This window comes from Archocentrus centrarchus, chromosome 16, assembly GCF_007364275.1.
Source record: "Archocentrus centrarchus isolate MPI-CPG fArcCen1 chromosome 16, fArcCen1, whole genome shotgun sequence".
Taxonomy (NCBI): domain Eukaryota; kingdom Metazoa; phylum Chordata; class Actinopteri; order Cichliformes; family Cichlidae; genus Archocentrus; species Archocentrus centrarchus.
The window spans coordinates 22,713,378-22,724,930 of NC_044361.1; the positions used below are offsets into that span (position 1 = coordinate 22,713,378).

General features: G+C 40.6%; 1 protein-coding gene across 1 annotated transcript; it reads right to left on the bottom strand.

Moving 5' to 3' along the window:
* Window positions 1-607: 607 nt before the first annotated feature.
* LOC115794774 (STEAP family member 4) lies at window positions 608-7,973 on the bottom strand. The gene is made up of 10 exons (XM_030750422.1): window positions 7,472-7,973; window positions 6,999-7,106; window positions 6,830-6,900; window positions 6,619-6,706; window positions 5,550-5,828; window positions 5,334-5,428; window positions 5,123-5,233; window positions 4,314-4,356; window positions 4,052-4,216; window positions 608-1,320 (listed from the first exon to the last, which is right to left on the bottom strand). Exons 1-10 carry the CDS (start codon window positions 7,670-7,672, stop codon window positions 1,030-1,032), a joined length of 1,452 nt encoding a protein of 483 aa, XP_030606282.1. The 5' UTR covers window positions 7,673-7,973; the 3' UTR covers window positions 608-1,029.
* Window positions 7,974-11,553: the final 3,580 nt, after the last annotated feature.

The window sequence follows — 11,553 nt, forward strand, 5'->3', positions numbered from 1 at the left end:
CCAGCTGACAATATTCCTGAGAATAAATGTGTACTTTTCCATGTTGTTATGGATATCACACAACAAACAAAGAAATAGGGTAGTCCAACATCAGATACCATTTCCAACAAACAACTTACTTTAAGTCAAACTCTAGCATTTCTAGGACTGGCCTTACTAGATGATTGTATGAGGGCTCTCCTTCATCTCCTGAATGCATTCCTCCATGTGTGCGCATCTACTTGTCATGACTGTATTTCATTAACACCTTCCAATAAAATGAGGTCTATGGGATTTTACTCACTTCAAGAAATGACTTGATGCAACACGACATCAAGGGCCTGTCTGCACTGTGACAACCAAATATTAGATTCTTTCATCAGAGGGCTGTGATGGAGGAGTCTTCAAACTCCTCTTTCCGTGTGATGAGCCCCAGCGGTGACTGGGGAGAAGCTGGGTCTTCAGTGCAAATGTTTCTGAGAGAACGGTATCTGATCAGCCAGAGGGATGAACCCAGGAGAGGGAGCAGACTGAGACAACTAAACGAGACACAGTCAACTCAGCAGGGAAATCTTCTAAAGTTTGAGCTGAGAATGAGATATAGCAATGGAGACAAGACGAGACAATGTTGATCTGCTACACTGATGTTTATTTTCATTTACAGTGGTTGCAATTAGCATATAGGGCCTTTAACTAGACAAAAAAAAAGAAACACAGTGAGAACCAAGTATAAAATACTAAATAAAAAAAAAAATTCAGTGAGTAAAATACATTATACACATACACTATAAATTCAGATTGAAGGGATTTTTGTTTAAAATGAAGATGTCAAGGAGGACGCAACAAAAAACATCCCAGAGTGGATTATGTAACACTACTGGAGGAACACAAATAAAGATCTTAAATTCTGATGAAGAAAAACACAGAGCAAAAGGAAAGCTGCTTTAATGCGTCCTGTAACATTATATTAAATACTGTGTTTACATTTCTTTGTACTTGTATGATCATGGCTCAATGACATCTATGCCTTTGCGTCTGTGTTTACTGTGCTTATAATGCATTTGTATCTGTAGTGTGATAGCCTGATGTTAGCAGTGATTTCTTGCTTTCGTGCTCTGGATCACTTCTCTCCCAGCCCTGTCGAATGCGGGTGAGGGTGCGGTCCACACAAGGCAGGAGGAGAAGCAGCTTGAGCACCAGCACCGCAGAAGGCACCACCAAACTAAGCATGTAGTTTGGGAGAGTGTACCATTTATAGTATGAGGGACGAAGAAACATATCCCAGCCGTACAGGTAGGTGTGAAATGTGCAGACAAACAGTGTCAGGTAGCCCAGCTTGGACTGAAAGACAAACAATGAAAGGTACATTTACCGAATACATTCACAGACAAATTCATTCACGTGAAACACTGATGTCGTGATGTACAATCGACTTGATGAGCTGGAGTTTGATAGAGCTGCAGTTCTTTGACATTCTTTTCAAAAATGTAAACATCTAGCTAATTAGCATTTCTAACTGTCAAAATCAGAATAATGAGCCCATGAGGCTGGAGAAAATGTATAGATTTTAGTGGACACTGAGGTGATCTGAGGCAGAACAATCAAAAATATCAGATTTGCAGATCTGGTTCTTGGTTGTTCCACAGGTGTTTGATAAAGTGATTGTTTCCTTTCTGACAGATTTGGTTGCATTTATGTATAAGGAGCATTGTGGCTGATGCACATCTGTCGTCTGTGTGTGAAAGGCTCAGCTAACCTGAGGAGAGAGGTACCGAAGCATAAAAGTGAATAAAATATAAAAGAATGAATATATAGTAGCTTTTTTTTTATTATTATAAACCTATTATACCGTATATTCTTTGAATGAAGTCAAAAACTGCAGTGAAGGATTGACCTTAACAGAGGCATAGCTGCATACGTGCAGAGCATCCACACACTGACTTTGTGTGTGTACAGACATGTGAAGGTACACATACATACTCGTGCACATTTGAATACATTCCATACACATGAAGAAAGCCTTAGGACTGAGGCCCAGGATAATGTATGCCCCCAAATTACATCTGATGCATAACTTAACATTTAAATCTCTGCTCTAATTTGGGCTGGTGTAAAGGGAGGGGTGGAATAGGAATATGAGCTTGACATGACCCAGATACATTTATGAATGAGTTTGTTCCCTGTAGTGCGGCCGATTTCCTTTTTGATTGGTCAGAGTGAGAACAAAGGTAAACATTACTTGTGTCTGTTCAAGTAAAAACATTCAGAGTTAGAAAGCAAAGGAGGGAAATCTCACTAATAGACTTTCAACAGTTTGCTTCTGGTGGAACGTTTAAGTCAGCTGCATCCTGCATGTGTCTGTTTTCAAAACATAGACTTGTCCCCATCGGTCACAGTTTGTACCTTGGCACGCAGACATGCTGTGAAGAATGTAGCAAACATTTTTTTCTGCCAATAGCATTCCTTAAAGGCCCAGTAGCCTCTCTGTAAATGTTCATACTAACTGTACCTCAGCAGCCTAGAGTTTAACCAGGTGCAACAGTGGAGTGGCAGTACATGGAAAATTTCATGGTGCACTTTAAAGTATCTCCAGCAGACATATTAGAAGTGGGTGCCAACTAGGCCTATTTCATACACAGCATCTCTGTGTTAACTGAATCATCAATCTGGTTGTCATTTACAGCTTTTCCAGGCCAAGCAGTGAGATGATCAGTTGACACAAATTAAATTTCCCATTGGGCGTTTTTTGTATTCATTTTATGAGAAAATGGCAGCTTAATTATCACAGAAATGGCTCTAAACATGAGCCATTTCTGTGTGTCATTCTGTTCATTTGTTCTTTGTTAAAAGTGCCAAATCTGTTGATCACTGAAGATTTGAAGCCTCTGTTATCTTTGTTTGTATTTGTAAGCATGACTGAGTATAACACCGTAAATATACATAGGTGAGTACCTTTTCCATTTTCCATCTGTCATTAATTTATTTCAGTAATAATACACAGACACTGGCTTGTGCACAAGCACAAATCTGTTGAATGGATTGCTCAGAACGTCAGTGGGCCAGCTCCAGAGGAAAATCACACACTCTCATTCCTCCACGTGTGACTTGCAGTGTTTCAACTTACAAACAGGATTCAGTGGTGAGGCCAAGAGTTTCTATTTCCCTAATGTGTCAGTGTGTTTGTATGAACCACACACTGTAAATAAAAGATGGTTCATGAATCACAGCCTCAGTTAACAGTGTACAGTACAGAGGTGCAGGATCTTTCATCCAGTAAGAACATTTTGAGTCAGATAAATGTTAAATAAGTGGAGAACTCAAAATTGAATGAGTAGGCTCATTGTGTTGACCTATTAGGCTGGGTTTATGAGGCATCTTTGACAGGAGACCTTGCAAAGTCATCCCTGCTATCATTGCATCATGTTTAGACTACTGTAAATCCCTCTACTTTGGTCTCACACAAAAGTCCATGTCCCACCTTCAGCTGGTTCAAAACTCAGCAACCAGACTTCTAACAAATTCAAGCAGACAAAACCATATTACTCCCATCCTCACCACACCACACTGGCTACCTGTAAAAAATATAGAACTCATTATTAATTATTGAATTAAGGCCTTACATAGACTTGTTCCTTCCTGCAATAAAGATTTAATCACACCTCATGAACTGAGCCACAGTTAGGAAGGTCAGTCCTTCCTGAACTGCCTGCCTCATTTACCAGAGAAATATGACTGTAAGTTTTAACTGTGTGTGCGTTTCTCTTGATTTTTTGATTGTGATTTTTAAAATTGTGTTCTGTAAAACACTTTTTAACTTTGTTTTTTATTATTATTATTATTATTATTAATAATAATAATAATAATAATAAATTTTTCTCAGTTCTCCATTCTTGTGTGTTAAAAATAATGCCAACAGAGCTCATTATTCATCATACATCAAGTGCTGATGCTGTGGGAGTCCACAAACTCCTGGGGTGATGGCAAGGCGGCTACATCTATCTATTACATACAGTCGATGGTGTGAACACAATGACGCTCTCACTCCATATCCCACATGTCATATCAGTCTTACCTGTATAAAGCTGAACTCTCTCCAGCTGAGCATATTGCTGACAGAAGGCAGGGAGGTTATTCCCAAAAGGAGATACAGGCCAAATCCCAGAGCCCCCATAGAGTAGTAAGAGTCAGTACGCCAGGCCATGGTGGTGTCAAACAGTGACGTTTTGTTCTCCCGGATCTTAGAATCACAGTAAACAAAGAACAGAACATGTTTACTGTTTACAGAATGATGGAATTAGACAGGTATTACCAAAAATGTTTTCAAGCTGTCTCACCTGTGAAATGGTATTTGCTGCAAGCTTGTATCTCACATAATATCTGGGGACAAAAATGGCTAATTAGAGAAAAATGATATGAAAAACTTAAATAGGTGTAACTCTTAAATATCTAAAAACAAAACTTACTCACATACATTGCAAGAAATACTGAATTATCATTATTAAAATGTTTATTAGTGTGTGATTTAGGCCATCATAGTTGCCACTAAAGAACACAAAGTTTCACACATTGGGTTCGATCAGCACTGCTAAGCAGCCTAAAGAAGTGTCCACATTGGATGTGATTTGCATCAATGTGGCAACCAGAGACCACAGAACGTGAATGAGATTCAGCAACTTCAAGTGATGACGAGAAAAATAAGCAAAGTGGACAGGACCAAGATGAACTTTTCTCAGCTTCCAGCTCAGCGATTGAAGTGACTGCCAATGAGAGTACAGGATACCATTGACTGATCTACGATAATAATAAATATGTTAAAGGGTTACCTAGGCAGCCAAACCTTCAAATGTCCTGTGCTCTCATTAGTAGCCTAAAGCTAGGGCCAGAGACCAGAGACCAAAGAATGTCAATGTCATTTGGCACTGTATACATCTTTGTGACCACTTTGATGCTAAGCTACTGTCAGCATAGTGACTGGAAGTTGCCAGGGATTTTAGAAAAATGACAAAAGGAAAGGAAGATCAATGAAAGAAGAGAAAATGAAAGGGATGCATTATTAACAATAACAATTACCACAACAGTCATAATAAAAACAGTCTGACATATGTTGAATGAAATGGCATGAAGGCATGCAACTCTTACTTACCTGATGGGGATGATAAGAGTGTAGAGCACATGCAGAGAAGCCAAGGCGAGAGCTACCAGTCCCAGCTGTTTCCTGCACAGCATCCAACGATCCAACCAGTCGGGGAAACGCCTGAAACATACATTTGAGCAGTAAAATATGAAAATGTTTAAAAGACTGCACACCTCTCTTCTGGAATTAAATATAAGTGCATCTTATTCTGATTACTGACTTGTATTTGGTTCCTCTGTAGAGCTGAAGGAAGGCAGCTATGACTCCAGGCAAGTAACACAAAGACAGCATAACGAGTGACACAGCTGGAAACACCTGAAAAAAGGAGACAATTACAGAGTTAGTTAGTTATTTTGAGGATAAAATACATGAGTGTTGGAGATGTCTTTTCAAAGAGGAACATGTGCTAATTTATAAGCTAATAAACAGTCTTTACCTTGTTGGCCAAGGATACCATGATTCTGAAGGAGATGTCTTTATTATCTTTAACATATGCATAGATTACATCTCTGATGACAACATAGATGAAGAAGAATGCAGTGAGGCCAATGGCCAGTTGCATGGGCAGCCTCCACTCTGGGAACAGTTGCAGGGGGAAGTCCTCCAGCTCTCTGGCAGCAGACAGAGACCCCCTGTCCAGAACAGTGAAGCCTAGTTTGGTAGCCACGTCTGCTACTGCCTGCTTTGCCTCAGCACTGTTCCCACACAGGTACACCTGGAGAGAAAAATAAATCTATAATTTTGAAAGCTCTAGAGATTCCTCAAATGTGAGATGTGCATGTTTCAATCATTTTACATTCACACATTTGTGCTTATGCACACGCAGTGATCAATGGCCTGTTTTGCCTCGGGGGATCTGAACATAAAAACACATGGAGACACACACTGACTGCTTATGTGAAATACTAAATGTAATGAATGCAGCTGAGAATGCTCAGCACCTATGCAATGTTGATGACGGTGTTCCAAATTAAACACAGCCCAGTGCATAAACACGCACTCCCCACAACACACACTTTCTCCTTTGTGTTTTTTTTTTTTTTTTTTTTTACTGTCCTCTGGGACTGCAAAACTGGATCAAAATGAGCAGAAAAATACACACATGCTGCAGTGAGAGAGCAAAACACATGATAGGAAGCTTAGATCTAAGGGAGAGTCTGGAGTTAATTGATTCAAGGATACATCAGAGACAACGTTCTCAGGAAAGACATGAGATCGACTCCTCGGACGGCTTTGACTCGGGTTCGGTTTGATCAAAACTTCAAAATGAGTTGACAATATAATTTGGATGGAAGTACTTTCCTTTAGGAAGTAGATTATTATTTTTAACTTGTTGGTCAGCACCCACTGTGGGAACAGATCAGAGAGCTGTCAAATATTTGTGGTTCTGCATGGCAATAAGAATCTGACACACATGTAATATTTTTCAAATTTTACCTTGTATACCTGTGCCAAAAAAAAAAGAGAGATTTTAACACTGCAAACAAACATTCAGTATTCGTTACCTGTCTGTTGGCATCTGATGGTCCATTCTGAAGGGCCCACGCAGACAAAGTGTTAAAACCCTTAACCACCTGAGCTCCAGGGATTAGCCTGGTCAGTAAACAACAGTTATTTGCTTCATGTTCTGACACTTGTTGGTGAGTCCATCCACATGGACTACATGAGTTGTCCCAAAATTTTAGATTATTTCATCATTGCCTAGTTTCCCCTTACCTCTGCAAATACTCAGCATTGGCCTCTGGGTACAGATTCTTCTTGAGGTTGTTGCTGACATCCACCAGCACCTTCCAATCAATTAAATCAGTAGAGTGGATGAAAAGTTAGAAATGATCCAACTGCTCAGGTACAGAAAAGTCATCTTACTGTGCATGCAACAAGGTACCTTCCCCTTGAGCTGAGTTGCAAGTGTCTCCAAGAAGTCATAGTTTTCTCTGTGAATACAAATAAAAACCAGCCTGGCTGACTGGGCTGCAGCCTCGTGGCTCATTGCCTGCGCAACATATAAACACAGGAGAATTGTCATGCACAGTCATTACACATGGCAACACATCCACTGATGAATGGTTTCATTTATTTAGAGATTCGAGTTCAGATGTTGCATAGAAGGTGAAGACAAAACAATACAGAATATAGCACACAAACAAAAACAGCAACATCTGGAGACATGCTTGGGCATGCACAAATTATCAGTAAACTAGTTTAGCTAAACAAGGCCACGCCTGATTAGAAGAGTTTCTTCTCTCACTTGAACACTTTGAACATAGTTATTTGTTTTAGGACCATCCATCAATTCACATGTTGTAATATCAGCTGTCAAATAACAGCAATGAAAACAACAAACTTCATGGACTGTACCTGAGTTCCTGGAGGCAAGAGGCCACAGCTCTGGGGTCTGCGGCTGCCGTACACCACCCTGTAGCCAGTCTGGAGCAAACGCTGGCCCAGAGAGCGCCCTAAGTCCCCTGTCCCAAAGATACACAGCATGTCCTGCTCAGTGGCAGCTCCTGTGTTCAAAGGACAGAGTGACACGCTCTCCGAATTCACCTCCTTTGACATGCTGCTAAGTCTGTCAGACAACACAGCCACAGTCTGACACAAAAAGTGAGAATAGCCCCTGTGGTTCCGAAAGAACAAACCACTCTACCAGGTCTTCTGCAAGCACAGTGACAGCTGGACTGCAATGTGAATACTATGAGTAATGTGTCCAAGTTCAAGACAGATGTAACTAAATTACTGTTACTTCAAACGAGCAGCTCTTCTGAGTGCTTCAGGAAAAAGTGTCAGAGGACCATCTGTCTGCCTCTCAAGATCATGTGTCTGTTCTGTCACTCTCTAGACTGACAGATTTTTCAGTCCTTAGTCAGTTTTTGTATTGGCCCATCCCCTCCCATTTTAGGATGGGCTCACACTGAAGGCTGTTTAATCCTGGAAACTACGTGGCAAAAGGTTGGGGGCAGGCTTCAGGGAGCTTTTATTTTTTTTATCTGAGCCTCTCTGTCTGTCTGTGTCTCTATGTTGTGCTTTGCCAGGAAATGCTGTGGCAAAGTTACAAGTATGACATATTTCTGGGAAACCAGACATATTATGCAACACTGGAAAACAAGACTTCAATTTACTATTGCTGAAAAAAAAAATGTTTTTTCCCAGTTTATCAAATAAAGTTCTAACACAAGAAACCCAGATTGTGCAGTCAGTGAAAGTTTTAGTTAATATGTGGGCATGACAGAGATGCATGCCTGAGAATCAAAGTCTGAGACAGATTTTGTCATCTGCTCAAAGACAAGCTCATGATAACAGGTTTGTGCATGTACTGTACATGGAAACTGGGAGTGCCACAGTGTCCCAAATTTAATGCAGAGTAAAACTTTGACAGTCAGGCAAAACAAGATTATCTGACAGTTGGGCTCTTGCCAAACACACAATCTGGACTAATTTCAGGTCACAGTATGCAAACACAATGCACTGGTACTGTGTGCTCCCAACCCCCTCTCCGGTCTTTCATTGCACATCGTCAGTGCATGACAATAAACTTCACATGTTCCAAACCTACCGCATAATTACTTGGACTTGAGTGCAAAACAAGTAACACTCATTTTTAATAGCATGAGGATATTTGTGGTTCACTAGCGGTCAAAGAACACAATCCTTATAATCAGTCACCGATACAACGATCAGAAGAGGTGCTCTCTGATTCACGGAGTTTGTAGGCAAACCCACCAATTACAGTCTAAGCTGCACTCATGCGTTGCCCCTATGAGTAATTAATGTTCTTAGCCTCATAACTTAGGTTGGCCTCTGAGTGCAGCCCTTCCTATTTTCCCAGAGGTCCAAAATAACTCCACTGTTCAGGGTCGAGGTGAACCTCAGGCCTGGTGACCTGTCCTAATCTGTAATTACTCCCTCTGCTGTACTGCATCACTAAGTGGCTGGTGTGTGCACGAGCATGTGTGACACAAATATGATATTTTATTAGTGCAAACGTACACACACACACACACACACACACACACACACACACACACACACACACACACACACACGCACACACACACACACACACACACACACACACACACACACACACACACACAAAAAGGTAATGAAATTTGTTGCTGATCTGGGTTCTTGGCCCATAATTAGGCAGAGACCTTAACTGCGATTAATCTCCTACTTGGCAAACAATTACTCACTTACTCTTCATCCCACAAGATACTGAAATCTAAAGAAGAGTAGAGCTCATGAGAAGGGATCAGCCTCAATAAACATTTTGCATCAGTAAATACAGCAAGAACAAAAGTAAACAAATGAATGTCTGGTGGGAGACGCGCTAAAGTTTATGTAAATCTAGCAGGTCAGTCTGTTATTTATGTCGTGCAGTGTTTGTTTTTTCCCATGTTGAGTGGTCAGTTATTATTAACTAAGAGTTCCTTAGCCTTTGAAACAAAGTTCAAAATTCAGCCAGTAAAAGCCCAGGCAGTAAAGAGCAGAGCTAGACCTCAGTGAGCACAAGAGCTGCACTTAAGTACTTCTCAGCTCTATGCACCAAACAATCTGGCCTAAAACTGTGTGGGTGGATTTCTGATGATCAAAACAAAACTCAATGGAAGCAGCAATCACATATCAAATGTCAAGTCTGAAAAAAAAAGGCACTCTCAGGCTGATGATTGGATCTCCCAGTATTCCCAGGCTACAGCCATTACCATGATTGGCTTTACACTCTGCGATATATGACTGTCTAAGCAAAAGGCAGAGTGCATTACAGCCACAGGTCTATGTTAATAGATTTTTATGCCTGAAATGAAGCTCAGAAATACAGTAACATCCATCTCCCTTTGGTACTATAGAAAAAAAGATTGCCTTTTAGTCACACCAGTCAAGGTTTGAATGTAATAGGCAGTGTTTGGTGGTTCTGTTTTAACACAGCCCTAACAAATGGAGAATTATGATCATAGTGAAACTTAGTCCTTTAAGAAGTAAGAAGCAAGTGATCTGAAGTCCATAAAATGATGGGCCTTTAACGACACACAGTGGAAAGATTTGTTGTAGATTGTGATTAGATGTCTGAAATAAATAGGAAGATTATACAAAGAGGTGGTTGTTTTTTTTTTTTTAGAGGTCGCTCTAGATAGTGGTTCCACAATATTGTAAAGGTTTGACGGGTAGAGGTCGTTGGATCTGAGGTGTGATCATGCAAACAAGCTCCTGTGCCACTGGGCAACAGAGAAGAGCACAAAACATTGTGGTCTGAGGCTAAAGTTTAGTACACTGACTTTTCCCTCTTCTCGCTTCACCTCCTCTACATGACACATCTGCTGTTTGTGTTTCCCTCAAGGCGCTGAATGTCCTCATAGGAACCTCCTTAGCTATCTTTTTGAGGTAATGTTTTGGGTTGCAGGCCATGGCCCAACACAGCCAGAAAGGCCACTTCTAAACACATCCTTTCTTAAGGCAGAAATGTGAGATACCCAGAAGGAAAAACATCCTACGGCTAGTTGCAAGAAAATGTTTTTGAACATTCACCAGGATTTCTGCATTGATTATGCGTAAAATGCGATCTGTTGTTCATCTAAGTCAAAATTAGAAACATAGTCTGAAAAAAAAACAACACAAAGTCTATGTTTGAAAAAGTAAGCGAACCTCTGTGCTCATAAGTTCTTCCAAACCTTCTTGGAGTCAGTTGTTCTACTTTAGAAATTAGATTGAATTTGTGGGCTCCAAACCAGTATAAACAAAAGCATATTAAAGCTAGTTACTAACAAAATCTGCTCTTCCCGCAAAAGGTTGGTTGGTGAGAGCCATGCCTCAGTCACAGCAACCTTCACAGGTGTTTAGAAGAATAGCTGCTGAGATACAAAAATATGTATTAGGCTACAAAGCCTTTCTAAAGTCTTTGGTGTTCACCAGTCCTCAATAAGAACTGTCTACAATTGGAGAAAATTCAGGACCGCTTCTACATGACAAAGATTTCATCTACAGTACAATGCACAGTCCTGAAAATGGTGACTATAACCCATGTGCAACAGGAAAACACCTGCGCCAACACCTAACAAAGACTAACCATCTGTGGACAGAGGGGACAAAAGTTGAAGTTTTTAGCAAAAATGCACAATATGTTTGAAGGAAAAGGACACCGTGCACCAACACCAAAGTGTCATTCCAACTATGAAGCATAATGAGGAGAAGATCATTGGCTCGGGGCCTGGATGCCTTGCAATTTGGGGAAACAATGAATTCAAGAAAGTGGAATGGCCAACTCAGAGCCCTACCTTAACCCACTTATGATGATTTGGTATGACCTGCAGAGGGCTGTTAAATCAAGACATCCCAGAAATTTTGATAGCCTGAAACAATTTCTTATCAGGAAAGGCCCAAAATCCCCCCTCCTCCTCCTCCTCAAAATCTCATAAGCAACAACAGGAAACATCTGAGTATGAGTT